The 27,549-nt window shown below is 34.3% G+C and overlaps 1 protein-coding gene across 1 annotated transcript in view; it reads left to right on the top strand.

The window, feature by feature from the left end:
• The window catches only part of LOC150084964 (Golgi resident protein GCP60), a 100,439-nt gene that overhangs the window by 22,106 nt on the left and 50,784 nt on the right, over positions 1–27,549 (top strand). The window contains exons 2-4 of the mRNA XM_090375673.1: positions 4,857–4,998; positions 11,606–11,746; positions 20,405–20,518. Of these exons, the coding sequence (XP_090231799.1) occupies positions 4,857–4,998; positions 11,606–11,746; positions 20,405–20,518 (397 nt within the window). The remainder of the gene's footprint in view (positions 1–4,856; positions 4,999–11,605; positions 11,747–20,404; positions 20,519–27,549) is intronic.

Below are 27,549 nucleotides of genomic sequence, written 5' to 3'. Positions count from 1 at the left end.
TCTGTAATGCTGCTTTGTTGAATGGTCAATCCAATAACCAATTCTGCTGTATTCTGTTTTGCTGGATTCACTCATTTTCCTGAACATGCTAGAAAGTGGGTGGTGCTGCATAATGGTGTACCAGATTTAGGAGGTTCCATTGCATATCACTTGAAATGATACCTTGGTCTTAGCACACTAATCTATGTATGATCACACTTCTTCTCTATTATTATTCATGCCGCCTCCGTAGCCAGGTGGGCAGGAGCAGCAGCGCGTAGCACACACTTCTTGATTAGACCGGGGTTTAAGCCCGTGACCACCAAATACAGAGGGTGCGGAAAGGTCAGGGAATGACCACCGCATATCCCCGGAGCATTATGGCCTTAGTTGCTAATGCTCCTACAAACCAAATAACAAACAAATGTTTATTGAAAACTACAGTAAAAACTTCTGTGTTCTGGGAATCTGTTTTCACATTTCTCAGAGCAGCTATATATATATATATATATATATATATATATATATATATATATATATATCAGCTCTTACTCACAACATACAGGATAATATACGTTATCAATATATGTTCTTAAAATACAAGATAATTATTTTGTGGTGCTCAGTTTAATTAATCCAGAAAAAGAAAATTGGGTTGTATGACATACGGTCAAGACGTGTTCTTATATGTGTACTGGAAGCTTGAACTATGTGTGAAAAAGATAAGAAAATACACCATCTCAGAATGAATTTTATGCATAAAACTGCAGTTTACAATTGTTTGGATAAGAAAAGAAATATGGGTATTTTAAAAGGGTTACATTAACTCTGTTTTATATTCATACATGTAGGAAATGTTAGCTTGATTATCTGCATAGGAATGTAGATGGAAAGTGGAATATATCAAAAAGTAATACTAGAGTATAGACTCCTCCCCCCCAGGTAGATCTGTGCTGGTCCACTGTCTTAGACTTAACCCGCACCTGCTGTAACTAGAACCGCACTGATCCTTATTGTTAGAACCTGTAATAAAAGAAATGATATGTAAATTTGTATTAAATTTTCTTCGTGTCAGTAATAATACAATAGTTTGCTTTAAATTAAAATAAATTAATTAATAATGTTAATATTAATTGTATTGTATAAAATATATAAAAATAAACAAAATAAATGAAAAATTAAACATTTGTAATATTACTTACAATTTTTTTTAAGTTGCTGTGTGGAAAAAGGACATCATCAGTTTCTGGCTCTATCTGTACTCTTCTTCCTTGGATTAGAAATCCAGATGCAGAAAACTCTTTAACTTGATGCACTGTTGACAGACAGAAAGTAATTAAATTCTTCTCATTCTGCAATAGAGAGGTGGAACATATTTGACAAAGATCAGATGAAACTATATCCTAAAATAATGTTACCCCTGCCATCTCAATCTGGATTACACTGTATAATTTACTCAAGTTGCTTAATCGGCTAAAACTAAAAAAAAATTCACAGTGAGGGAGAGCTCTGTCATCAGTACCTCCTCATCCCAATTTCCAGCCATGATTTTACACTCTAAATACTCTTTTTTCTTAATTATGTACTCAGTTATTTCATACCTTCATATACCTTACATCTGATTTTATACCCTTAGATGTGGCTCATATGGCCTAAGTTGCCCATGTCCCATAAAAATTCAAATTAAATCAAATCTTTATATATCCACATTTATGTCTTCATTACCTCAAAGGGGACTGGATATGAATATACAATTTATAAAAAATAGTTTTAATGAATGGTAAAAAAAAAAAAAATGCAGTTTATGTTCTATGTATGCCGATAGTTAACCCTTAATTAGTGTTCTTTTAACTGCAATTTTTTTGGAAACTTTTAATGATATTCTTTAGTTTTTGCTGAATGGTTTCATTTTTAATGGCGATTCAATTTCTAATTCTGCAGCACTGGTTCTAATTTCATAATCAGAAACAATATAATCTAACAACAACGTTAACATCATAATTAGAGAAAATTCAGGAATTAAAAAATGACATCTAAGAGTCCCATATTTTCATCTACTTTTTTCATATCTGACAATATGATATTGAGGGAGGGGTGAGTTAAAAAATAATAATTTTTTAAATCTAGAAGACCTTTTAGGCAGATGTATGCAATTTATAAAGATACCAGTAATAGAGTAGCATTGTGTGTAATTCAAATCACACAAAAAAAATACAATACATTGCATATCTGATGATTTAGTAAATAATATTACTTGGGGGGGGAACCTAATAAAAACAGGTATTACTTTATGAATTAATATATTAATTTTTTGATATTATTGTAAATTATTTATTCAAAAACTGGAATCTCACCTGATCCCCATTAACTACAAAATTTCTGAAGACACAATCTGCAACCAACCCACATTGTGGTAACCTGCATGTACCTGGCTCACGGGCATAAGAGACTGAGGTAAACCCCAGAAAAGATTGGAGGAGACTGTAATAACAAGTGGAATGTAAAAACATAAATGGTCTTTATTGTAAGGTATAAAGGTACATGCAGGTACCATTACTTTACAGAACCCTTCATTGCACAAATCTAAGTGTTATAAGGGATAAACTAGGCCTATTACTTGAAAGGAGGAGCAGAGAAGTTAATATAGGATCATGGCCAATAGCTGTTGGAGTCAATCTTATAGTGACTAGTCTTCTCAGACCTTTCAGCATCCTGTAACAGTAAGCGAGTTCACTTGCCTCTTGTTTGGAGAGGTCTGAGGTTGAATCACATTCAAGAATGGAGGAATTCTTCAAGGCCTCTTTGATTGGATGGTAGTTAACTACTCAGGTGGAGGATGCAGGGACCCTTCTGTGAGATATTAGGTTTTTAGGTTCACTTAACATGCAGATTGACCTAGGAACACATATACACTTGAATGGATATAATACATGATAAAGATAACTTATGGTACCATATGAACTGCTGTGGTATGATCAAAATAGTCTGTGCCAAGGAACTGTCCTCCCAGCCAGACTATCAACTATCAGATTTTTCATTGTAATAATCAGCATCTTTAACTAGGATTATAGTACTTTCATAGATCTGAATGTACCTTGTAAAATTCCTCTGCACTCTTCTGGTCTTTTACATGTATGATTGCTCTATTTGCCAATGCCTTGTTATGGACTGCTAAATATAGAAAGTTGTTGAAACTATAATACTGTAGCCTGGTATATTGGCTGGAGGGAGGAATACTGATTTGAAAACATATTGTGAAGTCTGCCATTCCTATTTTTAATCAATAAATCTGATTTATTGGAATAGTACCAATTGGAAATAAACCTTGACTGAGTGTATTATAGTATTATTCACAATTAAATAAATTGTTGGATAATTTTTACATTACCTACGTATAAAAAATAACATTTTACTTTTTATATTTAGCAGAATAAATGTTCATTTTATACTCAGGCACAAATATGTCAGTCAGTCAGAGGAGTTGATGACTAATTTTGACAAGAATGCATTCATTAGCCTTATTTAGCACTCATGTGGGCTTAAAACATGGTCAATTCACACTTGCTACTGCAAACCTGCACTGATCACTTGGCTATATAGACTTCAGTCTCTAAATAAATAATTACATGTTCATTTATCTTCCTTCACTCTCACAAATTTGACATTAAACTAGGAGTCATGATAAATATACTGATTAATTTTGAGTTTGTAGCACAAAAAATGTGTCTAACACTGCAGACAGCAATAAGAAACTAAGAAACTGGAAATAACTGGGGAAACAGCTACTTGGGAAGTGGAACCTTTCAGTGAAGGAGAGCACATACTTCATTTTTTTATTATTATTATTTTTTTTTCACTTTGTTATTAAAAGGTGTTCTAATTATTTATCGTCCTTTACACACAAATGTGACATTAAACAAGGAGTCATGATAAATATACTCATTAATTTTGAGTTTAATAATTAAAAGAAAGTTAGCCTAACATCATTCTGACACTTCTGTACTTAGTTAGGGCTGCTATTAAAACCTAAAACTTCAAAATGATATTAAAATATATTAATAATATATTTTAATGCATTTTTAATATAATAAATAAAGTTCAGTTGTTTTGAAATTATTATTATTAGCTACATGATGCAAGGAAGCCTGAGGCTTGTGCTGCAACAGCCAAAAAAAAAAAAAAAAAAAAAAAAATTCCGCGAGTTACCCTGAGAGAAAGAGAGAGAGAGAGTCGAAAGTAGAAGGGAATCACCGAGAAAGAGAAGAATGATGATATCCAGCTCAGGGCCCTGGGTGTTCCAAACCCATACTCACCAGATATGAACCCCTGGGGTTAAATGAGCAAAAATAACAACAGGATATACATTCAGTTGCCTTTTATATGAAATGTTGCCATTCTTGATAATAGTAAAACAGAAGAAATGCTTGATTTACTTGATTTTTTAAAAAAATTTTAGTGAGTGTTCATCTGTGCAGCAGAAATGGAAAATTGACAATAGCTTACATGAATGATGTATCCTCCAGTGTGACTTTCAAGAAAAAAGCATATGTATGCATTTGGACATGCAGTATTGATATATAGTGGTTTGTTTTATTCTCAATATGAATATAAAGGCATGTTTATAGTGTGGCTAGTACTTACATTTTTTAATAGTCATTCAGTTGATTAATTTGAGATTCAGCATCGTCTGTAATCCTTTTCCTTGGAAATCTCTTGCTTACTCTTAATACAAACTTTTTATGTGAAAATAGGTAAAAAATTATGAAGCATATATTACTTAAATGTGATGCTTTTTATCAATGAATATTAGGTTTAGTTTTCAGTTCTAAATTACCTTACTCATTTTAACCAATTGGTTTTTATTTTGATTGTTACAGAGAAGGAAGGGAAAGCTTTACATGTCAGCTATCAGGATAAATTGGTACTTGTTGCTTTTAGCCAGCAAGTTTCCCATGGTAAATATGCACCAGAGAATTCACCACCAATTGGTTATCTTGATGTTATTGGACGAGATAGAAGGTAAGATGAACAATATTACTTAGCCTTGGGTTTTAATATTACATTTACATTTCTGTAGCAGTTTATTTTTGTATAAACTTTACCATTTCTCAAGTTTAAAAATCTTTAGTGCTGCAAGTCGTGGTTTCATAAAATTTGATTCATTAGAGCTTTCTTTTGTAAAATTGTATTGAGTAAAGGAAATCACCAGATTTTTTCTTTAGTTCTTTACAAATGTTTAGGCATTAGTGATTCTTGATCGGAGCATGAGGATTTGCACATTTTTCTTGTATGCAGTAGACTTCTTTATATGTTCTGCATCTGGGTCACAGTGATGCCAAGTTAAATTATTAACTGGGGTAGGGAGGGTAGCACACTCAACACACTGTTGAAGATGAAACGGTCCAAGGATTGTAATACAGTTTGGTACATTGCATGGGGTACTGTCAGTGATATACAGTAATTTTTACACCATTTTATGGTGTAAGTAGTTATTTCACTGTTTGGATTTTATCTTAAATATTCTATATACAGCTATGCAAGCCTCATTTAAGGGAATATATAAAACAAGCATTTATGGATTTTTCCATATAGTTGTAATATACTGATCTAAATTTCAAATATCAAGGTGTACCATGGATTCTATTAACTGATTCTTTTATTCAAAAATATTGTCATAAATTTGATTATAAATGATGGATCCACATATGATATTTTACACTCTTGTTTTTATAGTTGAAAGATTTGTATATTTTATGTTTTATGGAATACATATTTATTTATTGTTTTTTCAATATAAGTTCCCTCTAATATAGCTGTTCCAGGATTGAGCAGTAGTACCACACAAAAACAATCTAAGTGGAATGCATCCCCCACACCTCCAATGGGAGTGAGCAAATGACACTAGCAGTACCCTGTTCACAAATTGGTAACATGAAAAAGACACAAATAAAATTTGAAGTGTTTCTCCCAAATCCCACAGGCAAATTGAAAATACCTGAATGGAAATAAAGAAAGTTGATTATTGGGTGAAAGAAAGGGTTGATGTTATAAAGAAGGCTATGAGGTCTTGTCTGCTGGTGCATTGCTACCATGAAGGAGGAAATTAGAACTTTTCTGAGTGAGCTTTTCTGTACAACCCTTCATAAGTAAAAGCAACTGTCAAAATAATATTATTTGCAGTATTCAAATAATAGAGATGAAAGTAGAAAACAGAAGGAAAAATAGTGAATAACTTATAGCCAGAGAGTTGACACTGGACATCATTGAGACCACTTTTAGGCTCAAAGCAGTTAAAGTGAAGAAATTAAAGGTGACTATCAAATTGCTAAACTACATTAGGAGTTGCATTTCAGTAAAGAAGTGGATCAGGTAGATAAGTGAGCATTTCAGTATGGTAGATTAAATATATGAATAAAATAAAATATTGGATTAACTGTTTCAGTAACACCTGGATAGCTATTGTAATTAACAGAATTGACATTAAGACTTGTTGATATGTGGATATTGTTTTTTGACAATACCCGTGAGTTTTATTACACTGTATTAATTTAATAGATAGTTTTACTAGTTTTGATATAAGCTGGATTAGATGTACTGCAAAGATGAAATTTTAACAATACCTTTCAGTTATATATTAATACCTAACAGGTGTTTTGCAGGGCAATGACATTTTTATGTTATAACCAGTAGAATTGATTTTTCAATAGGAACTTGGATATCATACAATCTCTGCTGACCTATGTCACAATTAGAGTGGAGGTATTATTTCAGAGTAAGAGATAACATTGAGATGAGACCAGCATACACAGCAGCTGTTAATGTTAAATTGACTCAGTTCTTTAATATCACTTTCAGTGTTCAGAAATTAAAACAAACTTTTAACTGGAGGAGAAGGACAGTGTATGTAAATTTATATATATGTGTATAAATGACTTGAATAATATAAGTGCAAATAAATGAGTTGTCAATTGCAATATTTGTTATCTCGGTTGCTGCCATTTTTACAGGATCACTACATTTCCTATGATTTTGATTTCTTTTGATATATAGGAAATAATGAGTTAGACGCCTTGCAGTTTAATTTTTGCAAAAGAAGCGTGGCCACTGGGACATCATGAAGCAGCAGTGATTAAATAAATCTATAATTTTATGGTGTATGTTGGAATGGGTTGCTATTTTTCATTTTAAGTAGAAAATTGGAACAGTATTGGAAGAAAACCTCATGACCATGCTCTGAAGCTAGATAGCACCAAATGACATTTTCAAGTCAGAAACTGACTGGAGAATTCTGTATGCAAACCAACTGGAAATTGGTTTTTAAAATGCCTTTTTAAATGTTTCCTTGAGAATTTCCCCTAAATTAGTAGCTATATAGGATAGCCAGGACAATTCCTGGCTATCCTATATAGCTAATAATTTGGCTGCATGATTTTTTTTCTATTCCAAAATTCTGATGGGTTGTGAAACACAAAGTTATTTCTTTTGTAAAAAAAAAAAAAAAATGCTCAGAACAAAAAAGATTAGTCCATCTTAGCAAAACAAGAATCCTATCCACATTTATTTGGCCAAAAAAAATTAAAAATTTCCTATGTATCTTAATTCCAAAATTCCAAACAGAAAGTACTTGTAACCAGTCTTGAAATTGTTTGCTCCCAACCCTCTTGAATGGTTAAATCATGTGTGTGTAATGATTTGAATAGTGTTTTCTTCTGGCCAGATAGCCCTTACAGCTGCTTTACCTTATTTTATGTTTCTTTGATGTGTGATATGTTGAAGAAAGTTGTTAACTCTTATTCTTGCTAATCCTGTGGTTCAGTTCTGATTCCTAATTTTGTTCCAAAGGTATTGCTATCTCTCTGAGTGATTCTTCCCCCCTCAGTAAAGCTACTCAATCTTCCCAATTTCTTAAAAGCCTAACCTCAACAGTTCTAAGACTGGCATCCATTGCCATCTCTTCATTTCTCCTCAGGATTTTTTAAAGGTTCACCTTTTTTCTTCCTTCCATGAAGGAAGGAAGGGCATTTTGACCATTACCAACTGATTGAAGATAAATATATGACTCTCACAGATGCTGTATAATGCCACATCACCTCCCCACCCCCTAAAGTCACTCCTTTAGGTTGTGCCTGCATAAGAGGGAACAACCTGGTTTCATATTTGACCAACAGAAATATTGGCAGATATACCATCTTACTTCCTCGATTGCCCTCTTCCTCAACTCAGAATAGTGTCCTAGAAAATATTGTAAACTATGGTACCTTTCCTCCCCCACAAGAGAGGGGAGGAAGATTATAAAGTGTACTATAATTGGTGGGGGGAGGTCCCAACAAATCCAAGACAGACTTGTGTGACCCTTAGCAGCCAACCAATCAAACCAAGCTTCACCACCATTATTCACTCCCCTGCCATCCTGTATAGATCTTGGTACATTCAAAACAGAAAAGCCATAGCCAGTCAGTCAACTTCAGCTTTCTCTTGAGGGTGTTGGAGTACACAGCTGTCCAGATTTCTACAGTTCTTATTGATTGGTGAGTGTTTACAGCTCCCACAGATGTCCACAAGTTCAAGCCCTCGGAATCTTCCTTCTACTTCATTTGCTACTATCACTAGATCTAGTTGCTCACGAAAACTCTATGTCGTGTATTCTTCTTTTTATAAAAATCCCATAAATCTGCTGTTAAAGGCCATAACACTTTGGCTATAAAATATGGTAAACTCCTCCCCATTCCTTATTTTATTTATTTATTTTTTTGTTTTCTTACTTTTTTTATTTTACTGTATTTCTGTTTAGTTTTCCACTGTTTGGCCTCTTTACTTTGAAGAAATACATCTGTTGACTCGTACTGTTCAATAGATGTACAGGTAACCCTCGTATAATACAGTAGTTTGGTTCCTACAAAATCTCATGTAATGCGAAACCGTGTTATACGGGACTAAGAACCAATACAAAAAGGGGGGTTACATTCCAAAAGCTAACAAAAATGCGGCATTTTTTTTTTTTTTAACTATCGGAAACTACTATTATTTTTATAATAGTAGTAACTTAAATAGTAATAACTGAACAAACATCTTACCTTACAAACTGTGATACTTATGTGTGAGATAATGTACGTTCATTTAATTTTCTTGCTCTTCATTTCATCGCTTCTAAGCACAATCTCTTCTGCAGCATCTAGATTTTGTGTACCTTCTGCTCTCTTTAAAAGTCACGAACTGCACTCTTCAAAGTCAATTATTTTTACGGACTTAAACAAGCACGAGTTCAATATCACCCAGGGATCTCCCAACAAAATACAGTGGACCCCCGCTTTAAATGATATGTGAAAATCGGAAGAATATTTCCAGTTAGCAAAATAAAAATAAATTTACGCTTACATGCATAGCTTAATTAATATGTACTGTAATATGTACGTACTAATTGATATTTCTGTTCACTGACTTTTTTTTTTTTTGTAAAATTTAAAACAGTAAAAATGATAAGCACATTGCATTCCACTTTCCGTTTTGAAAAACCTTGCCCTGCTCAATCAGCTTCAACTTCTCGAATATCCACTACCAATTCCTTAAATGCCGATCTCCAGGTAATTCTCCAGTGGGGAAAAGACAACTTAGTTGGTTTCAATACTTCTAAAACTCAGTCTTGTCTTATATCTCACAAAAAGGATTCTTCCAACCCAAGCACGGTACTAAGTACTATAGGTTCTAATACCTCTCGTGTTTGGGGTTTTCATAAAAATAAAAAAAAAAGATAAGCAATTAATAACAAAGAACACGGAACGCATGAGTGGCAATAAACATGATATGGAGTGATGAGTTTTTGAAAATTTATTTATGTTTTTTATATGATTGAATATTTCATTGAAAGGGAAACACACTTCACCATCATAACATGAAAACCCACAGAATTCCAGCTATCGGTACTATAGTGAATGCAAGAAGATCGAGTTTACTACCTGTTTATAATTGATTACACTAACAGAAAAGACTAATAAACTGGAAACTGAAAATTGTTTTTATTGTTTTACGGTAGTGACCTCCAGAAATGTGCTTTAGAAAAATATCAGCGAGTCAACGGCAGGGATTCACAAAAAGGAATGGAAACGTTGAAAATTATATCTAACAGAATAGCAGGGTTTTCCCAGCACAAAAACTCAAAAATACTATGTTATGCGAGATTTCCAGCAATTCTTAAATTTGTTAGAGCGAAACCTTATTGTAGAAGTACATTGTTGTGCAAGGATTGCCGCAATTTATCAATTGTGTTAGAGCAAAACCATGTTGTAGAAGTACTGTGTTATATGGGGGTTGCCTGTATTTTGCATTTATTCGTGTAAAGCTGTGTTCTTTTTCAAAAATAATACATGTTGCATTTAAATATTTATTAAAGATCCAGGAGAAATAAGTAAAGTATTATAAAATGTTGAGTGGATATTGAACTGTGAGGAAAATGTGTAGTGAAGTGAAAACAATTACTTTTATTTATCATTAGTTAATTAGTAATTAATTAATTCATAACAAGATAATTAGTTATTTACTTTTAATTTAAGAAATAAAAATAGAATGTACATGAAATTTAATTCACTACATACATTATCAACTTGTTTCCCTTCCCCATGCAAATTTTCTGTCAAACTATGCTTGAGCTATAATTCCATATCTTAAAGAACTACAATCAACAGTGAACTGATTATGGGGTAATGTTAAAGATCTGGTACACTAGTCACATATTGTTGGTATTGCTGTATCAAAGATTCAGATAGGAAACACCATGTGCTTATTTCAGTTATGATTTGAAACACATGCTGAGAGACTGCATCTTGAGATCTTAAGGGTCACCAGTGAGGTTCCCCCATCCAGATTTATTAGAAAAAAAAAAGTGTGTGTATCAATATATAAAATAAATTTTTTATTTATACTCTGAGACAGCCAAGTGGGTGTCAGAGGAGTTTACAATATAAAGAAAATAGAAGAACAGCACTGTATTTTAGTAGTCATGGGCCAGAACCATAGTCAACTCAAATATGTGTAATACTGTCCCCTGACATTTTCCCACTCAGCTATGGTAGTCTTATATGTGACTGCCATAGCAAAGTATTATATTACATATATATAATAAAATTTTGGAGTCTGCAAATGGTGAAACCTGTATATATCTATCTTTGTTAAATAAGTATTAATTTTTGTAGACTTTTGGGTCTTTTTCTGACACCCCACAACCAGTGCAAACAGTATGATGTATCATGCTGTGTGCACCGTTCTTTTTTCATTTTTACGTTTTACTTGGATTCATAACTGATCAACCTGAGGAAGGAGATAAACACAGTTTTGTCTACCCTTGTCTTTCATACTTGGAAAACGTGAAAATAAGCATATGATAATCATAATAACGAAAACCCCATCTTTTCAATTGCCTGTTTCAAGGATAAACTTTCTTCTACAGCTTTCATAAAAATAAACTATTGGTAAGAACTTTATCATTCTGTTGAATGTTATTTCATATTCCTTATTAGACAGAAATAAAGGCTTCGATTTACAATTTTGAAAATGATTACTTTATAATTTTAAGGTATAAAATAATTTTCATTAAAATTAACATTATATTCAGTTATATTTTTCTTCCTTATAGGCAAGCATGGGCAGCTCTTGCTGATATGTCAAAACAAGATGCAATGGCAGGTTATATAAATCTTTTGAATACTATATGTCCATTATTCCAGCCACATGTACAGGCACATAAGTGTGATTTAGAAGAGAAAGAGAGGATAAGGTAAGCAGGTAAATTTTATTCTGTTTTAGAGAAACTAAACATTACTTTGGAGAGAGAGAGAGAGAGAGAGAGAGAGAGAGAGAGAGAGAGAGAGAGAGAGAGAGAGAGAGAGCATACCATTCTAAAAATTTAAATTCCAACATTAACGTATCATTTCCTAAATATCTTTATATAGGATGATTCTTAAGTAGACTAATATGCAGGATGGAGCCAAGGATGGTTCTTAGTTAAAAATGTCTAGTCATTATAGATCATATGAAGTGTATCATGAATTCAAAATTTCTATAGGCCTCTTCATGCTGTAACTGGCCACTCTTATGCAGATGGCATATAGCTCCTTCCCCATGAGTTATCCTGGGTTTTTAAGGTCACAAGCATGCAAATTGGCCCATGAACATATATGTGTATGATCACACATGCACACTACACAGATGAAATATACATAACCCATCTGCTACTACCATAAGAACTGGTATATTATGACCATTGTAGCCAATTCATCAAGAAGCCTCTACCCAGCCATCCAGTCTTGTAAGAGCAGATATTTTTCTTCCTTATAGGCAAGCATGGGCAGCTCTTGCTGATGTCAAAACAAGATGCAATGGCAGGTTATATAAATCTTTTGAATACTATATGTCCATTATTCCAGCCACATGTACAGGCACATAAGTGTGATTTAGAAGAGAAAATTCACTTGTTAATAGTGTGCATTACATTCTGAGGCTTATATATCAATTAGGTAATATATATAAATTTCAATTTGCTTTTCTTATTTTTCACTGATTCTATCAAAACGTTTTTCTTACATATGCCAAAAAAGTATTAATTTTTTTTGAATATCTTTGTATTTTTAATTTAGCATGACAGTAAATTTTTTTGGCTGCTGCTTCTTATGGCTTTCAAGATACTTAAATTTAAGTGTTTGTTTACTTAGTTTTAGAAATCAGTGTACTTTGAATTGTTTTATGGGACTGTCACTGAACACATTTTTTTGAATACCCACCTTAACTTCAAAGGAATAGCAAAGTGGAGCAGGAAGTAATATGATTCAATTCTCTTTTTATTACATTTTTATCACTTGAACAGTGGGTTTTCTAAAAAGAAAATTCAGAGTTTTATGTTTAAAACAACTCAACTTTATAACACTGTTCCTATTAATAGCATACTTTCTTTCCATTCCTTTTCCAATATTCTACTCCGATGGAAGCTTATCATAAACAGGAAATCTTAAATAACATTACAGGAAGGAGACAGTCCAATGCATATAGAAAATAGTTTGTAATTTATACAAATTTAGATTAACTCTATACTTTATACATTATTGACCTCTTTGCATTGTGAATGAATTTGTGTAATTCTATTACTAATAATGGAGGGAGAAACTTAGTTTTGGTTACAAATTATGAGTGTTATGTACTGTAATGTTGAATAATATGCCCACATTTGAATCAAAAGCAGTACTGCTATATATGGTAAATATCAAATATAACATTTTATAACGTTAAGATTTTTATATTTATTGTTTTGGTGTAATTTCTTAATAGAAATTAGCATTAAGCATATCACAAATATTGCTTCTTTTGCATTAAAAAACTGGGTTTTCTTTTTTTGCTCTCACTGTCACTCTTTTAAATGGTTACTCTCTGTAAATCTGAAATCTACCCTACCATGGATTGTTCCCCCCAAGGACCTCTCTCTCTCTCTCTCTCTCTCTCTCTCTCTCTCTCTCTCTCTCTCTCTCTCTCTCTCAAGTTCCTTGAATTTATGGTGCCTCCGTAGCCAGGTGGGCAGGAGCAGCAGTGCGTAGCACACGCTTCTTGATTAGACCGAGGTTCGAGCCCGTGCCCACCAAATACGGAGGGTGCGGAAAGGTCAGAGAATGACCACCGCATATCCCCGGAGCAATATGGTCTTAGTTGCTAATGCTCCTAAAAACCAAATAACAAACAAACCTTGAATTTATTTAGAAGAGGGCAGTCAGGTCAATTAAAGGCCTGTCTCAAAATATTTACATTCTCTGACTCATAGGCATTCAGTTTCTGCTGCATGCCTCTTCTATAGATGCTTTCATAAGTGCTGTTCTTCTGAAATGGCATCTGTAATTCTACCACTTTCTTCCAAATGAGTGAATACATTCCTCAAGCAGCCAACGTCCATTTCTGTCCAACTGCAAACTCACAGAACTAACTTTTTCTTATTTATCCCTTCTACTTCTGTTCTCTGAAACATCCTTCCTTCACATGTATTTCCTGAAAACTAAAATGTATAGAAATTCAAGGCTAATGTTAACAAATATCTTCTGCCTTCTGAACCCTTGCATGGCATTAAGTACTGTGGGTACTAATACCTCTCATATTTGGATTTTCATTAAAAAAATTAAATATAGGTGTCTTGGTCTATTTACTAGGCATTCAGCATGCTTCTTTTTCCCCCTTTGGTGTCTTGATAGAATCAGATTTTATCTTTCTGTGTGATCCAGTAAGTATTGGATCTTCTGATGGTATATAGCAACGGTGGGCAAATGTGGCTCCCATTGAAAATTTAAATCTGTTTTTTTTATTATTTCAGAACTTTTTTCACTAAATCTTGTTAAATTAACTAAGTAACTAATATTTTGTTATACGGATTTTATGTTGTGTTTATTATTATTTTTTTCTTATGTCTAGATATTTTGTTATTTTTATTTGATTATAAATAAATCCGCGCGCATTTACACTGCTGGCGCCATCAGCGGACTTGTGCAACACTACACCGGTAGTGGGTAGAAAATGCGACCAAACCTCCCATAAGAGTTTTAATTTCAGACTTTGGAATTAAATTTATTTAAATTTTTTGATAGCATGACCTCAGAAAATATCAAAAAACGAAAATACGAACAAGAAAATAGAATCTTTCAAGAAGAATGGGTAGAAAATTTTGCTTTTATTGACAATAATGGAAAGTCGTTATGTTTTATTTGTAAAGTTACAATTGCAAACTACAAAGTAAGCAATTTACGTCGACATTACGAAGTAAGTCATCCCCACTTTTCAACTCAATATCCGCTCAATTCAAAATTGCGAACAGAGAAACTTAAGTCCTTGCAATCTTTTTTTTTTTTTTTTTTTTTTTTATGTAAACCCCAAACACGAGAGGTGTTCGAACCTATAGTACTTAGTATCGTGCTTGGGTTGGAGGTTGAGAAGACGAAAGAAGATATTTGTTGACATTGGACCTGAACTTCTGTAGACTGTAATTTTCAAGAAATACGTATGATGAAAGGTTGTTCCAGAAAACGGCAGTTGAATGAATAAACGAGGAAGATGAAAAGTTGGTTCTGTGAGTTTCAAGTTGGACAGTAAATGGATGTTGGCTGGTGGTGGCATGTGTTCTGACTGTTTTGAAAGAGAGAGCAGGAATTATAGAAGATAATTCAGAAGAACAGTGCCCATGGAAGTATCTGTAGAAGAGGCATACAGCAGAAACAGTACGTCTATGAGACAGCGAGTGCAGAGACTCTGTTAGAGATGAGTCATTAATTAACCTAACTGCCCTCTTCTGAATGGAATCAAGAAGCCTGAGAGATGTTTTGGGGGCACCACCCCACATGTGGGAACTATTCCATGGCAGGGCAGATTTGCGATTTATACAGAGTGAGCAGCTGTTTGGAAGAAAAGTAACGCCGAGAGCGAAAGAGAAAACCAAGTTTTTTAGATGCAGAAGAAGCAATATTTGTAATGTGCTTGTGCAAAGAGAGATTAGAAGTCAGGGTAATCCCCAAAAGAGATATATCATTTTGCCGAGAAATCGGAGTGTCACTAAAGATAAGCATAGGAGCAGAAGAATCCTTTTTGCGAGATATAAGACAAGACTGAGTTTTAGAAGGGTTGAAATCAACTTAAGTTGTCTTTGCCCCACTGGGGAATTATCTGAAGATCGGCATTTAAGGAATTGGTAGCAGATTTTCGAGAAGTTGACGCTGATTGAGCAGGACAAGGTTTCTCAAAATGGAAAGTGGAATACAATGTGCTATCATCGGCAAAACTATGAATAGGATTTCCAGTCAATGGAAGAAGGTCATTAATATACAAGAGGAAAAGAGTGGGGGAAAGAACTGAACCTTGGGGGACACCAGCATTAGTGGAGAAGTTAGAAGACAGAGAGCCATCTACCATCACCCTCAATGAGCGATCAGAGAGAAAACTGGATAACCAATTACAAAAAAACAGTTGGCAAACTATAAGATGGAAGCTTGTTTAGAAGACCTTTGTGCCAAACACGATTGAAAGCCTTTGAGATGTCAAGAGCAACTAGTTGTGTTTCACCGAACCTTTCCATTGAATTAGTCCATAAATGGGTAACATAAGCCAGAATATTACCAGTGGATTGACACTGATGGAATCCATATGGCAATCGTTGATCAGATGGAAGGTTTTTAGGTAGTTTAAAATTTGGCGGTTAATTGATTTCTCCATTACTTTAGAAAGAGTAGAAGTAATTGCAATGGGACGATAATTGGATGGGAGGGATTTGTCACCCTTTTTAGGAACTGGCTGGATATGAGCAAATTTTCAAGCAGAAGGAAAAACACCTTTGGAATAAGGAAGTGAAAAAAGGCGGCAAAGAATAGGAGTAAGTTCAGGAGCACAGGTTTTGAGAACAAGTGGAGAAATACCATCGGGACCTGGAGCTTTCTTAGCATCAAGATTCGTCAAAATCCTTTTGACATTCTTTTGACGGAAGACCACAGGAGGCATTGAATGGAGCATGTTGGGAATAGTGGGAGGTGTTTTACCAAGATCGTTAATGCATGAGTTGAAAGAAAAATGGGATGCTAGCAGGTCAGCTTTATCCTTGGCTGAAGTGACAACAGAACCATCTGGTTTGGACAGAGGTGGGAGCAGAGATGGGCAAAAGTTGCAGCCAATAGCTTTGGCAAGAGACCAGAATGCTCGGCTACCATTAGGGCAAGAAGCAAGTTTTCTACTCTTAGCCTGTTCGAACTCTAGTTTGGACTGGTTAATAACTGCTTTACAATTGTTGCAAGCTTTGGTGTAGGCAGAAAATGAAACTGAAGAATTAGAAACAAGCCAATTACGATATGCAACATTCTTCTCTTGAACAGCCTTAGCACATTTATTGGAAAACCAAGGTTTAGATAAAGGACGAGATTTTAAAGTGGAGTTTGGGATAAAGGATTCCATTCCTGCAAGAATAATTGCACTGACACGATCTGAGCAAACGTTGACATCAGAACTTTTGAAACAGTAATCCGACCAAGGAAAAGAAGAAAAGAAGTCTTGCAGGTCATCCCATTTTGCATTCTTGTAATGCCAAACAATGCAAATTGGGAATAGCCATGAGATAAAGGTTCCATTGGAGAAGAGACAATCACCAAGTTGTGATCTGAAGTGCCTAAAGGACCTCTCACTTCGACCATGTACTTAGAAGGGTTGTTTGTGAGAAAAAGATCAAGCGTATTGGTTGTATGATTAGGATTGTCCGGTATTCTTGTAGGTAAATGAACAATCTGTGCTAGATCATTAGTAATTGCAAAAGCCTCAGCATCTCGACCAGCTGGGTCGGTGTGACTAGAAAACACAAGCCAGCTGGAGTTGTGAACATTAAAATCACCAACGAAAATTATCTCACTGTTAGGAAAGTTGGACTGGAGAAAGTCAAGTTGCAAAGAGAGGAAGTCAAAGAGCTCCAAGTGATTAGTGGAGTTGGGAGAATGGTAGAGACAACAGATGAATTTGACACAATGAGGTAGAGAGATTTTAAGCCAGAGAAGATCAAAGAGAGGAGATTCCAAATTGCCAAGTCTCTGACAGGGAATATCAGAATGGACATATGCACAAGTACCACCTTTGAGGGGAAAAGAATCGTACAGCAAATAATTTGGGCATCTGAGATGAGCAGTAGTTGAATCAACCGATATCTGAGATTCTGTCAGAAAAAGTACATGGGATTTGGCAGACTGCAAGTGGAATGGACATCGTTGAGATTAAAATTGAGACCACTTATATTTGTGAAATGAATTAGGAAGTGGTCCTAAAATTAGGAATTAGGAATCTGGTCTTCATAAGCAATAAGGACTCTTGTCTTCTTTTAGTCGCGAAGTTGACAGAGCAAACAAAGCTAATTTTTTGATAGCTTGGAATATTGCTCATGCCAAATGTCCATATGGAGAAGGAAAATTTATTAAAAGAAACTTGGAAGAAGTGGTTAAAGTTTTGGATCCAGATAATACAAAACTGCATAAATTGATCGCACAGGTTCCTATGTCACACCGTACAACTGAGCATCGTATTGGTGCAATTAGTAAAAATGTTGAAAATAGTTTGATGTGTGTTTTGAAAAATTGTACAGCATTTAGTTTAGCTCTCGACGAGTCTACAGACATTCAGGATGTTCCACAATTGGCCGTTTTTGTCCGCTACGTATCTGCAGACGTAAATGTGAAGGAAGAAATGTTAGACCTAGTAGCTCTTATCGAAACAACTTGCGGTATCAATGTTAGAAATCCGCTTGAAGTAATGAACAGGTTTGAATTGCCTCGTGATAAACTTGTAAGTGTTGCAACTGATGGAGCGCCTGCAATGAGAGAAAAAAACCAAGGTCTTATTGGTCTTTTAAACAACGATCCTAAAATTCCACATTTCTTACCTCTTCACTGCATAATACACCACGAGCATCTCATAGCGAAGTACTTCAAATACGAAAATGTGTGGAACATTGTTTTGCAGATTGTGAATTTAATTAGAACAAATGCCAAAACACATCGTCAATTTAAGAAATTTTTAGAAGAGTTGCGAGTGAATGACGAAACATGAATTGCCCAGTGATTTATCCTTATGGTGTGTTGTAAGATGGCTGTCAACTTACAATGTTTTGAGCTGTTTTGTGGAACTCCTAAATCCTATTAGCATTAGCATTAGCAGAGGCATTTGATGCAAGAAAGCAAGCTTATGCAGCATCAGCCAAAAAAAAAAAAAAAAAAAAAAAAACCCACTTCCACTTCACCCCCTCTGTTCGTTCAAAATACCTATCATAACATTTACAAAAGAAAAAGGGAAAAAATACCCAGAATTTGAAAATGAAACTTGGCTTTCTGACTTAATGTTCCTTACAGACATTATAGAACATTTGCAAACACTTAATTTGGCTTTACAAGGAAAGGAAAAAATTATTATTGATTTGTCACAAACTGTATTTAGTTTCGAAGCTAAACTTCGACTTTTTTGTGTACGATCTTAAGAACAAAATATTTAATCATTTTCCACGAGTAAAGCAAATGTAATTAATATCAAAGAAGAAAAGTTAGACGAATACAAAGAAAAATTCGAAGAATTGCAAGCAGATTTCAAACATAGGTTTGAAGATTTGAAATTTATATTTGCATATTTTGTGAACCCATTTATTTGTGATATTATTGAAGATGGATTTCCAATTTCTGAAATAATACTTGTTGAAAAAGCGGCTGGGGAATTGGAGTTATTAGAGATGAAAGAGGATCAGGCATTGCAAATGCAGCACAAATCTACTTCTATAATTGAATTTTGGAAACTCGTGCCAGAATCAAAATATCCACATTTAAAGAAAGTTGCTTGCCGTCTAATTTCAATTTTTGGTACAACATATTGCTGTGAATCTTTGTACTCCACAATGAAGTTCGTGAAGTCGAAATATCGTTCACAGTTGACAAATCATCATCTCACTGAATTGCTGCGAACGGCTTTAACAAATTTTACGCCAAATTTCAAAGATTTGACCAAAGGTCTTCGTTAAATGTTATACTTTTTATTAATGCATTTTTATTATATTTTATTTATATTATTAAATTTTTGAAATAATTATTTTGTATTTTCTTTCTCTTAATTGTATTTTCTTATATATGTATACTTTACATAGCACTTAAGACTTGTGTAGAATATGTAATCATATTAATTAAATTAAATTTGAATTTGTGTATTTAATACTATGTAACTATGGTGTGGCTCTTTATAATTAATATAATATATGAAAAACCGGAATGCGGCTCTCATTGACCTCATGCATGCCCACCCTTGGTATATAGGTTTGTTTAGACTAACCATTTCTGCATTGTTGTCAGCTTTTCATGTCATGTATGTGTTGCAGTTGTTTGTGTTCTTGATTGCTTCCATTGCCCTTTTCATACCATCAGAAAAGTGCCCTTAGATCCTTCTTAAGTTTATCTAATCTATTTACACCACTGATAAAGGAAACAGGTTCCACATTATATGAGATAACCTCAAATTTATTTAAAAATTTAGACTATTTTTCAAATGCAAAAAAAAAACTTCTCTTTGCCTTAGTTTCCACACTATATTTTTCCTTAGTTTGTAGTTAATTAATTAAAATAATTGACAAAGTAGAATGCTGCTTTTGGTTCTTATTTCAAGCAGTAATACACCCAAAAAAAACACAAACAAATGTTTGTATGCCACATCTTGTGGTATTCTCAAATGCAATAATATGTTTATAATCTAAAACCAGATCCTTGTTTATTCCATGATTATTTTCTGTTGAACAGTAGCAGTTGAGGGAGAGAAGGAGGTTTAACTAAACTGGAAAATAGCAGTAGATTAAAATTAGTAGACTAAGAAATAAATAAAGCAGAGGACCATCATCTACTCTTGAACATTTTTTTCACAGGAGAGAAGTTGAAGAGCAAGAAAGGCGAGAAGAAGAAGAAAGGGAAAGGCAGAGATTGGAGGAAGAGGCTAGGTTGCAGGAGGAAAAAGAAAGGCAAAGACAAGCACAACAGAAGTAAGCTATGCTTGAATAATTTTTTATTGTATTTATTATTATTATTACTAGCCATATAGTGCAAGGAAGACTGAGGCTTATGCTGCATGCACCAGCTAAAATAAATTTCCGAGTTACCCTGAGAGAGAGAGAAAGTGGGGGGGGAGGTTAGAAGGGAATCACCAAGAAAGAGAAGAATGATGATATCCATCTCAGGACTCTGGGTGTGCCAAGCCCATACTCACTAGATGTGAGATCCTGGGGATAAAATGAGTATAGAGTGAGTACCAAAATCCACCATACTTTTTATATCATTTGTAAAATAATAAGGGAAGTTTACCTCAATATAGTACGTAGAACACTTCCATATGATACTCTCCATTAAAATGAAAAAATCAAAAATCTTACATTACTTATTTGTTACTCTAATGCAAGATTTTTGATTTTTTCGTTTTAATTTCTGGAGAGTATTATACGGAAGTGTTCTACGTACTATATTGAGGTAAACTTCTCTTATTATTTTACAAATATTGATATCAATGTAGAACGTATTGAGCATTATAGCTCTGGTTCATACTATCTAATTTTTATATCATTAAAACTGCACTCAGATTGTTTTGGAAAAGCACATTTCTTAATGTTGATTACATATGACCTTTCTTTAAATATATCAGACTTTTCCTTTTAGTTTCCCTTTAAATAAATAATAATAAGATCTCTCTGGATACATGCTGAATGAAGTATTAGTGCAGGGATGTCATATTTTGTGTTCATCTCTGACCAGTAACTCAGACATAGATACAGCATTAATAACCCCTGAAACCACTCATTCCATAAAAATTTCTTAGCTTCTAGATTGCATAGCACAAGTTAGATTAAGTTCCTTTTTCATATAAAATAGCAAGTTGCAAAAAAAAGTTTTTTCACTCTTTTAGCTGCTGCTTTCAGTATAGCAGAACCTCTGTAAAACACTTCAGAAAGTGTTTTACAGAGGTTCTTTTGTCCTTTTATTTTCATTTATTTCCTTGATGACGTAAGATAAAAAAAAAAAAAAAGTAAAAATTTCTGTCCCCCCTCAGTATTCGATCATGGCAATTATGTCTGTTTGTGTTTTTGATTACATATTTGAATACAATTAATATTAAAAAGTGTGTGCGTGCATATACTTTATGTATTATTTATATTTTAAAAATATATATATTAATATATTAAATGGGAAGAACCTCTTAATTGTTAAAAAAGTTTCCAAAAGTATTTATAATAATTTATTAGTGGATCATTACATATTTCTTAAAGATTAAGTGAGATGAGTTCTTAAAAAGGTTGAAGTGCTGATTTGGAGGATGCCATTGCCCCATTAATTCATTCATCCTTGATAACCGAAAGTCATCATGACAAAGTCAGATGCGTCATACTGAACTCTTATTCCTCTTCTCCACACACACAGTTAAATGCACTCTCAGAAATTGCATTATCATTCCTATAAAAATTGCACAGTTGTGTTTATGTATATAAATAACTCACCTAAATAGTTTTCAGATCTTAACTATGTGTTTCAGGGTCTTGATATTGATACTTACTGTGCATGTGTTCAAGGTGCATTTAAAGATAATGGAACTTGCTGTTGTAGGTTACTAAACATCAGCAACATGGATTAAATATGTTGATTATATATGGTGCACATATATATATATATCTGTTTTATATATATGTACAGATTGAAATTTACTTATTTTACAGCAGTGTCATACTTTATTATAAGTAAAAGTGCTATAAAAGTTGTTTGCTATTATTAATGTGTTTATACTTTTCTTAGTCAAGTTCTTCAGTTATGAAATGTGCATAAAACTTATCTTATAGAGCAAGGGATGGAATCCTGATCTACCTTTTCTCTACATGTGAGCAAAAAAAAAAAAAAAAATATATATATATATATATATATATATATATAGTAAATGCTGCAAGGCATCAGCTGCATTATTTCATCATATTTGATCTGGGCTTCTGTTCTGGGTGATCATGTGATTAGCTGTTATACTGGCTGCCTGTTTGCAGGAAACACTTACTGTATTTGCCCATGTATAAGACGCACCTTAATTTTGGGGCCCGAAATTTGAAAAAAAATGTATTACATAAAGTTATTGAACTCAAGTTTTATTCATTATAAAATTCATACAACTCCTCATCACTGTCAAAACTCCCATCCATTAGCTTGTCCTCATCTGTGTCTGATGACGAATCACTGTCTTCATATATTGCCTCGTCCTCAGTTCCATCTATGGCATTTGAAATGCCACACTTCTTAAATGACTTCACAAAGATCTCAATCTTGATATTATCCCAGGATCTTTTCACCCAGGTACAAACTTCTCCTGTAGTTGGTTTCTTCACTCTTCCTGCTGGTGTCAAATTGTCCCCAGAAGACTTCATCCATTGGTTCCATTCGTCTCTCATGGCAGCTTTGAAGGGTTTGTTAATGCTGACATCAAGTGGTTGGAGCTGGGATGTCAAGCCTCCAGGTATGACGGCAAGTTTTGTTTTTTGCTCTGCAGCAATCTTTGTGTTTTTTTTTATGTGTGCCCTGAACTGATCAAGCATCAATGGGGCAGGTTTGTGTAAGAGCCCACCTGGTCTCCTGCTCCAAACTTTCTCAAACCAGATCTTCATCCCATCCTGATCCATCCAACCCTTGTCATGAACGTGGACAATCACTCCTCGAGGAATGTCTTCTTTTGGCATTGTTTTGCGTTTGAAAATCAGCATAGGAGGCAGCTTGGTTTCGTCGGCACAACAAGCTAGAACAACTGTATAATGGCTCTTTTCCTGTCCACTTGTCTTCACAGTTACAGTTTTGACCCCCTTCTTATCAGTTCTGTTACTTGGGACATCAAATTGCAAATATGGATGAAGTCCCCCTTCAATCTGTCCCAACTCAAACTGATGTGTCTTCCGACATTGAATGACAAAAACGATGAAATTCAAGGACCATTTGCTCATAGCTTTCAGGCATCTTTTGGGCAAGTCTAGTGTGTGTACGCATGCTTAATCCATTCCGTTTCATGAACCTGAAGCACCAATTGTGTCCTCCTTTGAAATCAGTAACTTGTTTTTCATAAGCAATTCTTCTTGCCTCATGCTGAACCATCTTTGTGGACACAGAAATTCCAATTGCCCTTTGCTCTTCAATTCCCTCTCTAAATCAGGCCATTTTGCTGACTTGCCTCTCATGGCCTTCTTCTGCCGTGGCGTTTTCAGTAAGGTTTCTTCTTCCCGTAGCCAGTCTCAGATTGTTTTCTCAGTTGGAGGAGGACCAAACTTACGTTCAGCAGCACGATTTCCATTCATTTTTGCAAACTGGATCACTTTTAACTTGAATTCAGCACTGCACGAAAATCTTTCCTGAGCCATTTCTGGGCAGAACATGGCAAAACGTAACCTAATATACCGGTAACAAGTGCGAAACAATGAGCGCAAAGACAACAAGTGTGAAAAAGCGGGAAATGCAAACAAAAAAATCTACAACCACTGTATAAGATGCACCCAGTTTTTATACCCTAAATTTTTCGAAAAAGGGTGCATCTTATACATGGAGAAATATGGTATCCTCACAAAACTGCCTGAGCTTGTAGAAGTCTCATTCATGATTATATGCCTATGGGCTCCTTCCATTATAGAGCCCTGCTACATTTCACTAGGTGTGCACAGGATTAAAGCTTCATTAGAGCTTTCTATAATGGTAGATGTTTGTATAATGCAAGTTCTTTGGAATATAAGCATGATCTTCAAGTCCTGTTCTACACTTTGATAATTCAATTTTTGTAATTAACTGAAGCTTCCCCACCCTCATCTTTTTTTTTTTTTTTTCCAATTTTGGCAGGTAATTAATTAAAATGTCAAACCTAAACTGCTTGTGCTGTTTTATATACCTTCCTCATAGGTCCAAGGTTGTTTGGTATGGTCTTAAATATAAACTAATTCAATCACTTGGGAAATGATCAAATTAATTTAAACTTGCATTGATAAAAATATATTGAGAGTATAGGCAGTTTTTGCTTTACGAGTTCCTGGGTAATGTGAAACATTCATAAATACTGCATTCCAAACCACGTGTGTAGCTATACAATACAGTGTACCCCGCTTTACGATATTAATCAGTTCCAGAGACACCATCGTATTGTTAAAATATCGTAATGTGAACCCACTAACACATTTTTTTTTGGTAATTGGTTTCAAGATCTCGGAAGTTGAAATTTTCACTGTATAACTAAGCTGTTTATCTCTCTAAAATGTCATTTTTAAGGTCATGAGCGTGGCCTTAAGGCCATATAAAAGGTAGTGAGCGTGGTTTGTAAATTGTATTAGTTACCAATTCAAATCATTAAAATGCACTACCCTTTCATCGTTATCATATGTTCCTGTTATAAGAATCAATTTTAAACGCCTTTGTGATATTTTTCTAAAGCACATTTCTGGAGGTCACGACCATAAAACAATAAAAACAATTTGCACTTTCCGGTTTATTGGGCTTTTCTGTTACTGCAAGCAATTATAAACGGGTAGTAAACTCGATCTTCTTGCATTTACGAAAATGCCAATAGCTGGAATTTTTAACCTTATGTCTATGGGAAATAAATTCCTGCTTTACGAGCGTGCACTAGGAACGAATTAACTCGTAAAGTCGAGAACTACCTGTACTTAAAAAATAAAAAGTTATGGTGAAATGTGTTTCCCTTTTACTGAAATCTTCAATGATATAAAAAACATCAATTTTCAGAATCTTCTTTTCATTCCTTTTTTTTTTTAGCTTCGTAATCTTGTTACTCCACATGAATCGTGTTAGTTGCAATTTGTGTGTGCCGTTAAAAAATGCTTATGCATGCAATCGTGAAATTTATAATTAAAAGAGAAGATTATCTTGGAAACAAACGCTTCTTGAAACATTTCTGAAGAAGACGACTCCTTGTGCAACAAACCAACGAGTGCCGAGCCAATAATGAGTGATCAATGAGTGTGCATTTAGTCGATGATGACAAAGAATAAATATTCTTTGACATATGTAAGTCGTAAATAATTTCTCTATTATTATAATTTGCATGATTTTACAGGCTACATTTTCATTTCTTTCGATAAATCAATCATTGTTTAAACATAAATTAATTTGCTAACTAATTTCATTGTTGAGAACGTAACCCATATTTTTAACCTTATGTCTATGGGAAATAAATTCCTGCTTTACGAGCGTGCACTAGGAACGAATTAACTCGTAAAGTTGAGAACTACCTGTACTTAAAAAATAAAAAAATTAATTTTGACCAAAGTACCATAATAAAATGTATTTACTTTTACTTTTAAGTATTTTGTGCATGCATCGCATGATTGTTATGCAAGACTCGTGGAGAGATATATGTCTAAAGAGAGAAAAAGAGACTAAAAAAAAGGCATAGAGGAGAGTAATAAATATTATACAGTGTAATTAAACTGAACAGCTTCATTTAGAGAACTTAAAACTGTACAGTTTTAAGTTTTCTATAAAGTTATAATCTTAGAAATTAATTGATAAGGAGATAACTGTATTTTTTCACTTCTCTTAATTACAGAAAAAGAAAAAGTTCATTTAATTTAAGGAAAAATTTGAACATGCCTGAATTGTAATGTATTGCATATGTTAACTTTTTTTTCATGAAAACCCAAGCATGAAAGGTATTAGAAATTATAGGTACTTACTAAGTTGCATAGGTCTAAAGCTGAAAACACAGAAGATAACTTATTGACATTAGATTTTAATTTCTGTAGATTGCAGTTTTTGTGAAGGAAGCTCGTTCCAGAAAACTTAGCAAAATTACTTTGTAATGACTGAAAGGATAGTGGAAGAGAAATTATTGAAGTTAAACATAGAAAGGCACCTGGGGTGGATGGAAGCTATCCAATTATATTAAGGGAGGCAACAAAGGAAATAAGCAAACACTTAGCCATAATTAAGAGAGCATCCTGGGATTCAGGGGAGGACTCTGTGGACTGCAGATTTGCAAATTTTTCCCAAGTTCACAAAGAGGGGATCAAAGGGTGGAAAAATAATTACAAACCTCTTAATTTAACTTCTGTTCCAGGGAAAATAATGAAGTCACTGGTAAAAGAAGTAATGCAGGACCTTCTAGACAAGGCTGCAATTATACTTCAGACACAGCATGGATCTGAAGGAGAAAACTTGTTTGGTCAATTTGATTGGATACTATGATGTGGTCACAAAGGAACTGGATGCAAAAAATAATTTCGATATCATATACTTGGATTTCAGGAAAATTTTGATACTATTGCACATAAAAGACTGCTGTACAAACCGGAGCAATGTGGCATTAAGGGCAAGTTGCTACTATGGATAAAGGGATGGTTGAGTGGGAGAAGACAGAGTGGTAATCAATAGACATTGTTTTTTTGTGGACTAATGTTATTAGTAGAGTACCCCATGGTTCAGTTTTGGACCCATTGTTGTTTTCTATATTTATCAGTGATATTGATGAAGGTATGTTAGGCTTAATGTCCAAGCTTGCAGATGATACAAAAGTTGGCAGTGTGGTTAATGTCAGTAACGTGCAGCCGTTATCAACCCACTGCAGGATGGAAGCCTCCTCAACAATTCATGTTGAGGGAAATGGACCATAATCTGCCACGCTGGTCCAGTGCGAGTTGGCAGATCGACCGTATTCAGGGGTTTGAACCCCGGTCTACTCAAAGAGCGTATACTACTACACTCCCGCTCCTGCTCAATCGGCTACAGAGTGTCAGTTAATGTCAGTATGTTACTGCAACAGGATGTAGATGGGTTGAGAAATGGCAATTGAAGTTCAACATGGAAAAATGCAAAATACTGCATATGGGTAACAGTAACCCCAGAGTAATGTACCAACTGTGCGGTACTACACTCAGGGTAGTGGAAAATGAGAAAGACCTGAGGTTAATTGTGCAGTCAGATATGAAGTTCTCTGAGGGCTGGCGGGACAGCTCATGGAGTTTTGGTAGCAGGGATAAGGAGGTGATTATCCCATTGTATAAGG

This window comes from Mastigoproctus giganteus, chromosome 6, assembly GCF_048544385.1.
Source record: "Mastigoproctus giganteus isolate SK-2022 chromosome 6, ASM4854438v1, whole genome shotgun sequence".
In the NCBI taxonomy this organism is placed as follows: domain Eukaryota; kingdom Metazoa; phylum Arthropoda; class Arachnida; order Uropygi; family Thelyphonidae; genus Mastigoproctus; species Mastigoproctus giganteus.
This window is presented reverse-complemented; position numbering and strand designations above follow the sequence as displayed.